The following is a 15056-nucleotide window of genomic DNA, read 5'->3' as shown; positions in this document are numbered from 1 at the left end:
AAAATACACCATGGTTTTAATGTACTGTAAAATAGTTCAATACTGATATATCTTCTTTATTATCAGTTTGGATAAAAGTGGATATTCTAGGTATGATAAACTTTAATTTTGTTCAGATTCTTTTAACTCTTCTCTGATTCTTTCCCATTTCATTTTTGGGTATATTTCATATTGCAAGCAGAGTCGTAGAGCATGAATTTAAATAAATCTATGTTTAAATAAAAGCTAAATTAAGCTAAACCACAAGCTCTCTGTGCGTCATGGAAACAGCATGAAAAAGAGGGTTACAGGGAGGAAAGGGAAATTGAATAAGCTTTTACTAAAAAACAAACACATAAATAAAATAATCACAATGTGAGAGAAAACCTATCATTTCCACAACCATCTGAGCATCTATGCTGCCTCTCCTTTTAAAGAAATAGACTGATACAAACAAAGCACTAAATCATTTTCACTGTTCAGTGCTACGATATTTTGATGGACATTCAGAAAACTTTAGACTTCATTTGTGAGACGAGAAAAGAATTAATGTTATTAACACAGGACTCTCAAAGGGAGTTTAAAAATACATTTCATAGCATAATGAACATCTTTCCCCATTCATTCATTCCACAGTATTTCTGCACACAGTGGTGTGCTTGCTTCTGACATAGAACCTGGTTACATAGTAAGGAACAACTGATTTGACAACTGCCTGGGATGGGGCTAATGGGGAAGATAAGACAATGAACAAGTGAACAAATACAAGGAAAGTATACCTTCCTAGGAGCCTACGGATCAGATGAATGTCTTTGCTTCATTTCTGTAATGTCAGAAGTAACCTTATTGGCATCCACATTTAAAGTTCCAGTGGTTAATGCTTTATAAGGATTTCCATTCAGGGAATTGATTTATTGTGCAGAGATTCTCGGAGGGCATAAGTTACCATCTGGTCACTGAATGTGCTTAGAAACAGCATTAGTTCTTTCGTGATCTTTGGGCATAAAGGATGCTGTAAGAAACAATGACTTTAACCCCTTCCAAAGAAATATCAAGTTATTGACCGTTGGAAGCTAAAAACTTCAGCCCTTTGATGAAAAATGTATTCTCCAAATGCTTTTCCGTGAGGTAAATGTTTTTCTAATTAGGCTTGAAAATGTGAAATTTTCTTGCAAAATTGATTTTCTATTAAGGCACTAAAGTAGTTTCTCTTCCCTTCTGCTTAGGTACTAATTAAATTATGTCCCAACTTGTTTTAATTCAGCAATCAATTTTTTTCCATTTGTACTGGATTATAGAATCTCATTTAAAAATCACTCTAACAAATTCTGCACAAAGCAGAAGGGATAGATGCATTCTCTAATGGAGACAAAACAGTACCAGAACTTACATTTGGAGCAGAATGCTAAGAAAAAAAAAAAGAGGTTCACTTGTTTTCTGGTGGCATCTATTTCCTATTTCTTTCTTATGCTGTATTTAGACACAAGAAGTACTAGCGGACGGTATAAGGATGAAAAATAAATAGTAACGAAATGCTAAAATATAAAGAGTCTAAATGCTTTGCAGATATACTTGAGGCTTGGGTGCAGAACAGAGACAGTTTTAAAACTACCATAAGTAAGGAGTATTATTAAAAGAGAAAAATGGAGTCATAACTGTTGAGTGTAATATTTGAAGTAATTAAATAAAAGTATTAAATGAATGTGTTATTCTCAATGTATGAAGGTCAGTTTCAGGTTTAATGTGGGGGTGGCAGAAAGCATGTTCTCAATAAATATTTATTGAATAATTAAACAAAAGAAGAAAATCTCAAAAATCCAATAGAGACAACATGAGGACAGACATATTAGAAACCTTTTGCCAATGGAAGAACTGTACATACTGACTGATTACGAAGAGTGATTTTGAGGCTCTACACTGAGAAGGGAAAAATTTAGAAAGCTGAGTTTTCTAAGTAATCATCTCTTGAAACTCACAGCATATACAACTTCTGTTTTAATGAAACAAAAATAAGAGAAAGTTGAGTTATCTCCAAGGTCAAATTCTGTCTTCATCTTTTGCATGGACAGTGGAAGGAGAGAGTGGTCCACCAGGCAGCATAAAAAGTAGCAAGTGAACCAAAATCAGTGGGGTGGCTTTGATGGTGTTAATTAGAGGAATGTTATCAAGCCAGCATGGAAACTTCACCAGTAATGTTTACACCAGAGGATGGAATCTAGCAGTGGGAGTTGTGTGCTTGTTAAGGCTCTTCCTGGGACAGCTTATCCTTCTACACCCACTTTGCCTTAAAGAATGTACTTAGTAACTTCCGTAGAAGGCTGTTATACACTACTCTTCCCCATTTCTTTAAATTGCTTGCACATTTAATTGACCATTAAAATAACACAGAATCCTTTACTTATGCTGTTGCTTCACCATCTTAAGGATTATATATTTTGACTTTCTGGCAACTTTCCCCTTCTATCAAAATGATGGAACTCAATCTCCCTGGGTCAGGTTTAACTTGTTTAAATACAAATCTCTAACTGAATAGACTATACAATGACTACTGGTTCCAGAGCTGTTCCTTGAATTCCTTTTTCTTACTTTCTTTGGATCTCTTGATTTTTATGACATTAAAAGTAACATTTAACACTGTTAGACGAACACAAAACTAAAATCATGAACAAAATTGCTCATGTGTAATGGGAAGACAATTTATTTAAAATCATAAGAACTCAAATCAACCTAAGACTTCAATTTCTTCACACAATTACATATTTTTTTTGCCATTAATGGACAATAGCATGAAGAGATGGAGCACATGTCAGTGAGAATAAGTATTTCTTCAGATATATAATATAACTGTAAACTTATTTATATGAGAAAGTTTATACCTGGGCCTAGCCACCCAGGTATACATTATAAGCTATACATCGGCTTTATGAAGATTTCTATATTATGATAAAGGGAAATAGTCACTCAACTGAAAATTAAAAAAAAAACAACTATTATTCTTGACTAGATATCAAAGAGGAAGGAGCCAAGATTTTTATAAAAGTAATTACATTCCCCATTAAAATTTTCCAGGGCATTCAATAAGCACAATGGTGTTGAGAAAAAGAACAGAGAGGTAGATATAGATAGAAGGAAAAGAGAGAAAGAAGAGGGAATACAAGGAGAAAGAGAACTTAAAAAAGAAGATTGGTCAAGAAAAAAGAAATAAAAAAAGAAGATTGGTCAAGAAAAAAGAAATGGGAACCTGTCAATTACTGGACACTTACCATGCACCAGACCCTATGCTGGTGGGTACTTTACAATCTATCGTATTTAAACCGCAGGTAAGGTAAAGGGTAGATAAGGCTGAGTCCATTTTATAGATTAAAAAAACTGAATTTTAGGAGAAGAAACTCATCTAAATTCTCAGAGCTTGTAAATGCATTAATGAGGATTTAAAACTAGGAGTGTGTGATCGAAGAGAACTTTTCCAGATACCAGTCTAGTTGGCAAATAAGCAAGGCAAAGATTAAAGTTAAGCAGGTAAATAAGATAAGGCGAAACTCCCCAAGGGCAGGGGCATTGTCTACCCTTTTCACTACTGTTTATTACTAGCTAGCACAGTTCCAGGAACAGAACAGTGTGCAATAAATATCTGCGTAATGATTATCTTTGAATGTGTTGGATGACCAAAGTATAAGATAGGGAGAGAAGTTATAGAAGAAGAAAGAAAAAGAAAAAAAGAAAGAAGCAGATAGAAGGAGGCAAGGAAGAGGGTAAAACCAAAATGTGATTGATTTCTTTTGGGGCATATTCATGTTCTAGATTCTAGAGCCAAACCTGTGAGCTTAGTGTCAAGTCTCAGACTAGGTCCATATTCTGAGAATTGTTGAAAGAGGAAAACTGCTCAACAGTCTACATTTCCTTAACTGCAGGCAAAGATACTTCTCAACTTTTCAGAAACCCAGTGGGTGCAATCTTTGAACCCAAGTTACCTGATAGTACCCAGATGGAAATAAGGAGAGCCTTGCACTACAGACAGGTGGGGATTGTGCAGTATAAGTAAGTGTTTCATAGTCTGAAATCCAACCAACAAACCAACCAAACACCAAACAACAATAAACACTAATCAGTTAATAAATATTTGCTATGGTCCCACATTATCCTCTGACTTAGTCACAAGAAATCGACACGAAGTCAAGCATGTCAGTAAAATAAAAAAATTCAATGAACATCTCACAGCTTTGTTCAATGATTAGAAACATTATGATCTAATGGTTGACTATTTTTTCATATAGATATTGGACTTCATGTCAATATTTTAGGGAAGAACTACTTATAAAAATCACAAAGTTGAAAAATTCAGTATAATTCTTGGATTGTTGTTAAAAAGCCACTGTAGGGCTATAGCTATGTCAAGAGCCAAGAATGCCAATTTTGGCTAACCTATTTGTTTAAGTTATGAACACCTCCTTCAGAAAAACAAAACAAAACACCACCATGCTTCACTTACAATTTTGACTCTTTTTATGCAATCGAGTAATAATTTTAAGAGCACAAAATCTGGTTTCAGCATAGCAATCTACAAGCCTGTTCTAAAACTGCCCTTCATTATATAGGGGTTATGGGGTTAGTAACTTCATATTGATCCCAGAAAACCTTAGGCTGGGAGGATTCCCAGGTGACAGGCGTGGCTGAGTTTCTCTGAAGACCTGGGCCCTCTCTGTTCTCTCTGGTGGCCCCAAAGTGACCGCATCTTATGGAATCCTAGGTATCTTGGGATCATAAATGACTGACGGCTGTCAACAATGCCTTGGGTAATTATGACCCCATGTCAGGCCCCAAAATGACAGGGAAAGGAGCTGTCCTAGCAGTTCAGAGAAGCTAAGAGTTTGCTTGATTTTCTGGTATTGCTCTGCTGAGACATTTACGCAGAAAAACGTCTGTGCCAGGCAGGCATAGCATAATCAAATAGAATTGCTTATTACGTAACTTAAATGCACTAAGGATATTGAACTTCCCTTTTTAAATCACAGAAAAATACGAGCTAACCTATTAAAACCAGGAGAAAACAGTGTGAAGAGTACTATAAAAATGTGAGTCATTTTACAAATGGATTTAATATCAGCATTTGTGAATTACGTTTGCAGTTTCACCCATCATGCTCTGAGGTCTTCAAGAGAAACAATGAACACAGAAATAATAAAGGAAAATGTGTCATTTTCTTTCCATTTAATAACTACATAAGCAATGTAGAAAGTGCAAAATGATTATAGAAAATAGGAAGAAGAATATGATTTTTCACTGTCTTTTTAAAGAAGGCTGTTGTCTCCTTTTTTGGTGGCATTTTATAAGCTTTTAGAAACTGTTGTGTGTGTGTGTGTGTGTGTGTGTGTATGTGGAGAGAGAGAGAAAGAGAGAGAGAGAGAGAGTCCAGGGGAGCTGTTTACAGATTTCATGCACAAATCTCTCTCTCTTTTTTTTCTGAAACACACTCAGAAGACATGTATACTTTTGAATGAGGTTATGCAATCCCCTGGCTCTATTTGGCCAGCCATCAGCTGCTGGAGACCATACCACTCACTGTAAAGATATGATCATTATGTACGTAGCAATTGGTGAGTGCAGCTTGTCGTATTAAAAATGCAAAAATGTGTTTCTTACCTCTTCCTTCTCAGCACTTTGCAGATCACGCCACTCCTCAGTTACATGGCCCAAATCCACTGTGTTCATGGGGACTTTAAATTCCCCAATAATATCATGCTTTGAGAAGCGATCAAAATCATATACAGCCATCACCAGAGTTTTGCCACCCAATTCTGAGTAGGGCACCTAAATAGAGACAAGGGAAAAATATTTTGTCAGAAAAAGGCTGAAAACACATTGCTCATCTATGGTTTTTAATTTTAATGTTTATGTTAGATAAACAGAACAGAGAAATAATTTTATTTTTGCTTTTTTTCTTAGGTCGAGTCCATTGACTAACGGCTTGTGGCTTAAATTGCTTGAGGGGAAAGGAAAACTAACCATAATGATTTAATACTTTATCTCAAAGTTCTAGAAGCTTTTAGTATTATTAATAAAGGATGCTATTATTAGTCATGCTATAAACACCTCAAGATTAATTAAACAATAAAAACAAGCCAATTGCCTTTGAGTCTATAGGAAAGGTTTATCTTGTAGAATATTTTTGTTGTTGTTGCTAAAAAGTTATAGTAATTTAGGAGCAGATAACTTGGTTCAAAAGTTCCATTGGCTCTTTCAAGCCATTTGGATGCCTCAGTTTAATGTAGTAGTGATTTATCAAAAGGCATGTTGGAGCCTAAAAGGATTTAGGCGAAATTCACAAAGTGCCTCACTTACTCCCTAAAATAATTTACTGATTGACAAGAACTGACTAGAAAGTTAATGTTTTAAATACCAGAGATGCATTATAATATGGATCTTGAAGTTCATTTCTAGGTATGATGCTCTTTAGGATGAGTGGTGGCAAAAGGCCAAGAACTGATGAATTCTCCAGCTGTTCAAATTTATCTGGGACAGATGCTATGGGTTGGGATGTTTATTATTGGCATTTTTAATATTCAGGGAAACTATGCAATCCAAGTTAGCTACACTTCAGCAACTGGAGAGAAATACCTAATTAAGAAATTGTTTAGACTTGTATTCAAAGCTTGATCAATTTTAATACACTTCCTATGATTTTATCAATGTAAATGGTTATCTTACGCTCTAGCGAACATTTCTCAATTAACAATGTCTGTTAAAAAGGGAAGGAGAATGAACATCTAAGTACAAGAAATTTTAGTTTTCCAAAGAGTTTTTAGTCTTCTTTCATGTATTTCTCATCTATTTGGAGTTGGATTTTTTGCAAAAATACTATGATGACAATCTAGGTGCAATGCGTTTTCAGTTTTAGAAGAAATCTAAAATAATGCATTTCAGTGAGCTAAATTACAAAGAAGAGATAAGACATTTTAGAGAAGGGATAGCCTTTGAAAATTTCATCCTATTTCTAAAATCTCTCTATACTTATGATTGTCCTGAAATGGCAAGTCAAAAATCTAGGCTTGGAGTCTGGCAGGCCTGGGCTTGGGCTTCTCAAATTCCATAGCTGATGGGCTGGGAGCAAGTGAATAGTCTCAACTTCTTGATTATAAAAATGTGATAATAGTGCCTTCAGCATAGGGCTATTGTGAGGGTGATTTATGCATGTAAAGCATTTAACACAGAATTGGCACACAGTTGAGGCACTTAATAAATATCCATTTTTTGATTAGTAGCAGAAATGAAGGAATTCAGGAGGGGCATTTATTTAGGGGGAAAGAAGATGAATTTAGTTTGGAGTATGGTGAGTCTTCATTAAGTGGATTTCAACTCAATTATAAAGTCAATCCTCTTTAAACTCTATTATGCTTCCATTCTTACATTATAGTACTGCCTGGCATTTCATAATGCATCATCTACAATATCTACTGGAGAAATTAACCAATTTCCAGAAAATAGGCACACTTTATAAATATTTCAAAATATATCATACTTTGATTTATAGTTTGATCAACCTTCCTGAAATAAAATGGAACCTGATAGAAGTTTATAGGAAATTTCAAAATTTCAATAACTATGCTACTTACATCATGAGTACATTAAAAAAAAAATTTGGATAACTCAAAACAAGTCAAAGACCACAAAACATTGTTTCAAATAATTTAAGACTCCACTTCCTAACTTCTGGTTGGAAACTGCTTGTCTAAATTAAAATGATCATTACAGCCAAGTAGAATTATTGTGATAATTGTTACTCTTGCAATATTTTAACTTTTATTTTCATTTCTGTTCTGTGGGATATTGACCACAGTGACCAGTTCTTCATATGTTGAGTATTTCCTGCATATTTTTTCTGCTTCTCCAGATTTACCCTCTGAATAAAGGAAAGCATAATCTTAAATAGAATAACTGACAAATTAGGCATTTTTGCCTTGAAAAGCAAAACATTTCAGAGTGAATAGAAAAACACAGCTCCATTCCATTTTGTGAAAATGACTCATACCCTAAGTTTCATCAACTTATTTCATGCCAGAATGTTTGCCCACATTAGGCACGGGCTAACACCAAGCCTGGCTTATGGGCAGAGGGTGATTTTGCAGCAGGCTGCTGGCATATTCGCAGGCATTTCATTTTTCAGAAATGTGTTGTTTTAAGTAATGCATTTTAAAACATTTTTACATATTAAAAACAATCTAGCAAAAGAATAGTTTTTATGAACGATCTCAAGCAAGAGCTATAAAACTTGAGTACGCAGACATGACTGAGGCCTGCAGAGCATGTTTCCAGTGAGTTATTATACGGCCAGAATCTCTCTGTTATTGTTTGTCAACAGAATTATCTCAGCAAGATGAAGAACACCAGAGTAAACGAGAAATGCTAGAAATGCAGAAAAACAATATGTTCACATGATTTTTATCGATGAGTTCAGAATGGCTTTAAGAGTGCGTGAATTGCCCCTGTTCAGGCAGAATTTTGCAAAGGGAATAATATCTACTTGTGCCAATAGAGAATAATATCTACTATCTACTGTGCAACGGGACACAATCTAGCTTACTTTATTCTGTGTTTGTAAGTGGGTTTACCTGTTTTCAGGCTCTTTGAAACCCAGAGAAATAATAATTTCATTATTTCTTTGCCCTTTTTTTTAGAGAGAAGGAAATGTTCAAGCCTAGTGATATACTTGAAGCAAACCTCACTTCTCATTGCCAGTCTATATTCCAGTCTGAAATGACTTGAGTCGGATCCTACTTTGAACAAATTTAAATGCAGTATAAAATCCATGTTGGACTGAAGAAAAGAATTCTGGATATTCTGAATGGAATACATGTGAACCCCCGAACAAGTGTTTGTGTGCAGGTTTACATATGTGTGAGGACGAGATCAGTCTTTTTATCTAAAACCACAGAGGAAAAGTTATAGGTAAGTATGAAAAATTACCTTGAAAGTAAACTGCTCATTAAAGACAGGATTAAGGGTCTTTCGGTGGACTTTTGTCTCAAATTTCTTCTTTTTATCCGGCAGCAGGAACACTTTTACATAGGGATCAGATGTGCCCCCCATGTCTAAGGCAGGCAGCTCGGCAGCCTGGATAATCCCTACCAGCAGCTGAAATGAACCACAGAAAAGAGCGAACACAAATGTTGGTGGACATGTTGGAAAACTGAATTGTTAACAAAGCTGAATTTTGGGATTTCTTCCTTTTCCTCTTTGCTTTTCAAAAACTTTTATTCTTTCATGAACCTGAACACAGAAGGCAGATGAAGCAAACAATACAGACTTCGCAGAGACCCAATTATGACAGATGCAGGCTCTAGGATGCCTGTTTTTAAGTACAAAATAGGCTATTTAAAAGGTTGCTGATTACAGTCAAATATGGAATTCATATTTACGAGAGAGTTGCAATCAAATAACAGTTGCTAAAAGCCCAGTGCATTTTCTTTCCAAGGCATGGTAAGTGGAACTAAATTGTTAAACAATCACAAGTCTGCAATTATAAAGTAGTAAGGTTGCTTTTTTTCTGATACAAAGCCTGAAATCAGTTAAATGGAAACTAAATAGAAATTGGGTATCATTTTGAGATAGAAAATAAGATTTTCGTGTTTCCTTCATATTTGAACTTTACTTGTCTGCTGCCTATTTTTTTTAACTTACAGTAAAATGATTATTGTCTATTAAATTCTATGTTTAAATATAGATCATGGAGTCAAAGAAATGAAATAAATATGATTTTAGCTTATAAAAAGGAAGGTAAGATTGCAGATATTATTTTTTAATGCTTAGTGACTAAGTTTCTAACTTTTTCCAACTACACAAGAAATGTCTGCATTTTTTCAAGTCTGCTTCATCAGTGATACATTTCTGATGTATTATGAATGAGAGTTCAGGCTGGCAATGTTGATATTTCTGCAAAGAAAATAAAAAACGTGCATGTGGATTAATCTAGATGTCCTGCTATCACAGGTTTGTGTCTATATTGTGGTGTAGATCTATCTGGGAACAAAAGTGGACTCTCATTGCTATTCAAGGCATGTTCTCTTCAGTCAATGCAGCCATACTACAGCTTTTCATATGAGAGCCTGAAAATTGGATTCTGGAATTTTTTAGTGAGTACAGTAGAAAAGCAATTCACCTCTTTAAAAAAAAAAAACACCCACCCTGAATAATTATGTTGTTTCCATTTTAATGCTTTGATTTCTTTGTATGCTATCATCTAAAAGTAATAATAAGAGTACTGAGTTGTAGGTACACAAAACACAGAGAAATGGCCAAAGAATAGCTAAAATAGGGGTCAAATGCATAGATACATGCTTAGAAAAGCAAACAGTTGTCTGTTAGTTTGCCAAATGTATTTGGTATTTGCCTGTCGGTAACAATGTGAATAAAGGAGATTTTATTACTTCAGCACACAAAACTCATTCTCACTTTTTAAAACAAATTTTCTTTTTTGGGGGGAGTGAGCACTATAGTTGTATCTTCAACTCTTTAAAATGAGGTCATTTATAATTTCAAAGAGTTTGGGGTATTTTGTTGATAAAGGTTGAAGTCACTTCTTTCAATCCTCTCTGACTACTGCCTAAGAAATGACATCATATTTCTTTACACCACAAAACTTTTCAATTAGAGTATTTTTGGGTGACCTTCTAGTTCTGGTAAGCGAATGTGTACATTTGACTACAGCTTCATCTACAGAGTTACTCAGAATTGATCTTCCCCATCTCATAGGAATCATCTTATAAATAAAATCACCCGAGTACATTTGGAAAAATTAATGCATAATATTAAAAAAATTCAACAGGTGGAATCTTCCAGATCCTGAGAATGACATATCATTTTAGATTTTAGATTTGCTAGGAAAGGGAGCAGGAAATGTAATCCCATAATGTGGGAACAGAAATAAAATTCAATGCTATTATTTATTCTCTTAAAAATGCTACTTTTGAAAAATGCTACTTATAGTAATCAAGACCAACTCAGATGTTTCAAAATTATGACCAACCAGAGTGAGATATCACTAAATTTACATTAGAGAATAAAAAATAGAACAAATTAGGAGAAAAATAATTAGATGCATAAATACAGGCAAGTTCACTATCTGGAAAAATGCTATATATTAATATAACATAAATTGATCTTGACTTGCTTAGAATATATAAATAATAGGAGGTTTTGCTCCTAACCAAGTCCTAATGCTCAAATTTTGGCCATAATTTATTAACTACAAATAGTATACCGATGAACCTGTAGAAATCCATACCTGTAGATCTGTGTCTATAAACCAAGACACAGCTTTCTAAAGCATAGTATGAAATAACCAGAGTTGTAATGAATCTTCTCGAATACAATTACTTTTAATATGACAGAAGATATCTATATATTCTTCATGAAGCACTCTCTGGAGTCTTCAGAAACTAAAGACATTCTTTGAACCGTCAATCCCTGAATGACACATAATTTCTACAATTGCTTAGAGCTCTCACAGAATTTTTGGACATTAGTGGTCAGAGTAGAGCATTGGTTTTGATTCATTTATTGTTCATTCCTCATAAAACTATAAATAATTAACTGAAAAACTGTATTCACTTTGCATTTATCAGTTCTTTTTCACTCAAAAAGATCTGTGAAGTAAGTCACAGATGGAGAGAAGATTTTAAACTTCCCTCACTTGGGAAGAGTTCCATCGTAAGGATTCTTAAGAGTTTGATCTCTAACTCAGCAGATGCCACACATTCTTATCTAGCTTTTAAATTTAACCATTCAGAAGGTAAAGGAATATCTTCATCCATGGCATGGCTCCTAGAAGATCTTTTATATAAAGGGACTTTGTAACAGTAATCACTGAGCTACCTATACAACAGGCACTCTATAAAAGATAGCTGGTGCCATGTAGATGGTACTTCACAAATTTCTGAGAAATTGAGACAGGAATGCACACTTTGTTATCTTCTTTAGTTTCTTGTCACTTTTTGGGTAGCAGTCACAGACATTAGAAATCAATTTACTGGTCTTTCTGGTTTTCTAGAATTTCTACCTCATTAGCACTCAGAGTTTCACTCAAGTATCGTGAGATTATGGAAGACAATCTTGCCTTTTAAATTCATAGATAGGAGTCAAATTTTCCACCATTGGATTCCTTATGAAACAGTTATATTTCAAAACATTGATTTAAATGGCAGCCCAACTCAATGGCCCCTAGCTTTGTGTGACATCCAAGGTAGGCTGATGTAGCCGAAGGACCCTGTGGGCTGAAACTATGGCGGGTTATTCTCAGAAGCAGACTGACTGCTTCAAGTTCATTTGAATTCTGCCTGCCTGCTCTAAGTGCCTTAAGGAGATGTAATCGGCTGAATACTGTGAATTCTAATTACCAGAAGTTAAATTAGCAAGTAGGGGACTGCCTGTACTTAGAAATTATTTCATCAATAGCTTTGATAATTGCATTTTCTCTTCACAGAGAACCAAATGTTTTAAGAAGTATTGTGCTTCAATTTCTACTTGGTAATTTTAGAAAAATGTAATGGAATTAGAAGACATTTCCCCCCCCTGCAGACCTGGTTATTCTGGAAATCGTAATCCAGTGAATATTGAAGTTTTCCCAATTTCTCCTCTTCTTTGGGTTCTTCCTTTTCTTCCCCATCAGTCAATCCAGTCTCAGCATCATCATCCTTAAGTGCCTAAGAGTAGGGAAATGGATCATAAGAGTGAATTTTCTTTGAGACTCAGATTTAACTGGGTTGGTAGTTATACTTCCAAGCTGTTAGAAGCAAGCACTAAGATGTTGGAAATCTCCGTTTGTCTGACACACATTCACATTTGCTGTTTACATATTTTTTAAATTCCAGTTGTGCATGGAATTTCCCCCCCCAATCAGCAAGCAACATGGAAGCAATGGAAGAAGGCCTCAGAGAATTGCAAGCAAAAAATGTAAAATCGTTGCACAGAAAATGTCAACTTGGTATTAAATTTGACTCTGGTAAAATTGCTTCTTTCAGAGGTAAATGTGATAAACATGCTATAACCAGGCCAGGTTTCACATTCAGTGTAAAGAGATGCTAAGCATCATGTAAAATATCATTACTACATGCAGTGAAGTAATTTATGGAATGCGTGGCCTTTCGGTGCCTTGTTTATTATGAAATAGATCGTTGAGTAAGTGATTCTCAGAAAATTTTAATTCCTTAGGTTTCATATATGTATTTATAATGGCTATGGAAAAAGAGGAAAAAACATGCCACCAGCAAATGCATTTTTAGAGAAAAGTTCATCCCACTTCCAGTTTAAGTTTACCATTTATTTTCATAACAGCTCCACAAAAAGCTAGGCTGAATTAAACTGACTTATGGGTCTACTTCATCTCAAAAGTTAAAAAGAGTTTTGGTTGCAATATTTTTAAAAACTCAAATTGGCCCAAAGATTTATTCTGAATTAAAGAACAGAAATTATAATATTGAACCCTTCTTGAATCTCAGTGAATATAATTTAATAATTTAAAACTTAACTGTAACACAAATTAAAATACCAGAAAGCTCATTATCTTAGAAAACACATTCAAATGCTCCTTTTGAAAAAAAGTAAAAATATATAGTGCATTTTGCTAACAAATGCAAAAATTCTGTTAAAAATATGAAAGATTGTAAATGTTATAAATCTCAGAAGTTTTGTTTCCAAGGATGTGCATTCTTATTGTTTTAAGGAGTTGAAAAACATTTATTAGAAATCAACACATTATTATACAAAATTTAAAAATCATAAGATTACATTTTCCTGATCACTAGTGAGGTTGAATACTTTAAAAATCCTAAAATTAACCATTTGTATTTTTTCTTCTGAGATTGCCTGTTCATATCCTTTGCTAATTTTTCTGTTGTGTTGTTTGTGTTTTTCTCACTGATTTGTAGGAACTCTTTGTATTTTAATGATCTCAATCTTTTCATTGTTCTAGTTACATATAGCAAATATTATTTTCTAGTTTTTGACTATGGCATGCTCGCTGACTTTTAAATTTTTTTTTTTTTTGGTTGTATGTATGTGTCTGTGGGTGGGGGAAGGTGACCGTAGACTTTCACAGAAATTAAGATAAGAGATATGAGGGGTGGGCTGCTTTAGGGTAGCTCCTAAAAGTACAGGAAATCTTAGCTGTTGTCAGCTCTGAATTTCAACTTCTGAAGACCTGCAGAACTCACATACGAGAAGGAAAACCAGGCTTCAGAGAGGCACCTCGCCTCTGGACTACATGTTCTTTCCTGTCAGCTGTGGTCAATGTTCTTGGAAGAAAAAGCTTCTTGGTTCACACAACCGTTTACAAGGGGACTCTGGGTGGTGCTGCAAAATGGCACTTTTAGGCCCTGAATTTACAAGATTTGTAATTTGGCCCTATCAGGCTAACTCCAATTTGATCTTTAAAAACTGAGACTTGGAGGCATCACAGATAAATGGAGGTGGGAATGTAACCCAGAAGTTAGGATTTAAGGGGCAATTATGATTATGGAATCATTATATAGGTATTCCTTTTTTACTTTCTGGTATATTAGAGTAATCAGAGGGAAATACCTAAAATCTCTGAACTGTACTCCAGCTGCCTGGATCTCTGGTAATAACTGTATAACCCTTATCTTGTAAAACCTTGTGACAAACCTTCGCTTGTATTCACTTATCTAGTTTTTTGACTTTGGAGTCTTGTGATCATTGAAGACAGACCCTAATGCTTATTAATAAAGGGTCTTGGGTCAGCCCAGTACTAACCCACCCCAATTCCAGAGTTATCTTTATAATCAAAAGTGGATCTAACCAATATGGGCCTACCTGACATGGGCAGTAGCTTAGACTTTAACCCATATGTCACCTATACCTCATTATAATACCAAAAATCATGCCCATCATCATATTAAGGCCACTATTTTCTAACATATATTCTGTGACTAAACATGCAAACAATCAGTCTGCACATGCTCAATATTAGATCACCTCATATCATCTGGGACCACTGTGCTCATTATCCTAAACCTATCCATTTTTTCATACAAAAAACTGGCAAAACTGCTGCAGTTCATGGAGTT

General features: G+C 34.7%; 1 protein-coding gene and 1 long non-coding RNA gene across 8 annotated transcripts in view; one reads left to right on the top strand and one right to left on the bottom strand.

The window, feature by feature from the left end:
• LOC143642746 (uncharacterized) overlaps positions 1 to 12949 on the top strand; it is a 29601-nt gene extending 16652 nt beyond the window's left edge. The window contains exons 4-7 of one of the 2 annotated variants that reach the window (XR_013155844.1): positions 8652 to 8922; positions 9025 to 9453; positions 9964 to 10106; positions 12843 to 12936. This is a non-coding gene — a long non-coding RNA (uncharacterized LOC143642746). Of the gene's footprint in view, positions 1 to 8651; positions 8923 to 9024; positions 9454 to 9963; positions 10107 to 12842 lie in introns of both variants that reach the window. The other variant, XR_013155845.1, reaches the window with a different exon arrangement.
• SYT1 (synaptotagmin 1) overlaps positions 1 to 15056 on the bottom strand; it is a 1262805-nt gene that overhangs the window by 165143 nt on the left and 1082606 nt on the right. For all 6 annotated transcript variants that reach the window (XM_077111509.1, XM_077111511.1, XM_077111507.1 and 3 more), the window contains 3 exons: positions 12552 to 12674; positions 8941 to 9108; positions 5620 to 5787 (listed from right to left, as the gene is read on the bottom strand). In XM_077111509.1, the coding sequence (XP_076967624.1) occupies positions 5620 to 5787; positions 8941 to 9108; positions 12552 to 12674 (459 nt within the window). The remainder of the gene's footprint in view (positions 1 to 5619; positions 5788 to 8940; positions 9109 to 12551; positions 12675 to 15056) is intronic.

This window comes from Tamandua tetradactyla, chromosome 7, assembly GCF_023851605.1.
Source record: "Tamandua tetradactyla isolate mTamTet1 chromosome 7, mTamTet1.pri, whole genome shotgun sequence".
In the NCBI taxonomy this organism is placed as follows: domain Eukaryota; kingdom Metazoa; phylum Chordata; class Mammalia; order Pilosa; family Myrmecophagidae; genus Tamandua; species Tamandua tetradactyla.
The sequence above is the reverse complement of the archived record's forward strand: the minus strand, read 5'-3'. Positions and strand labels throughout refer to the sequence as shown.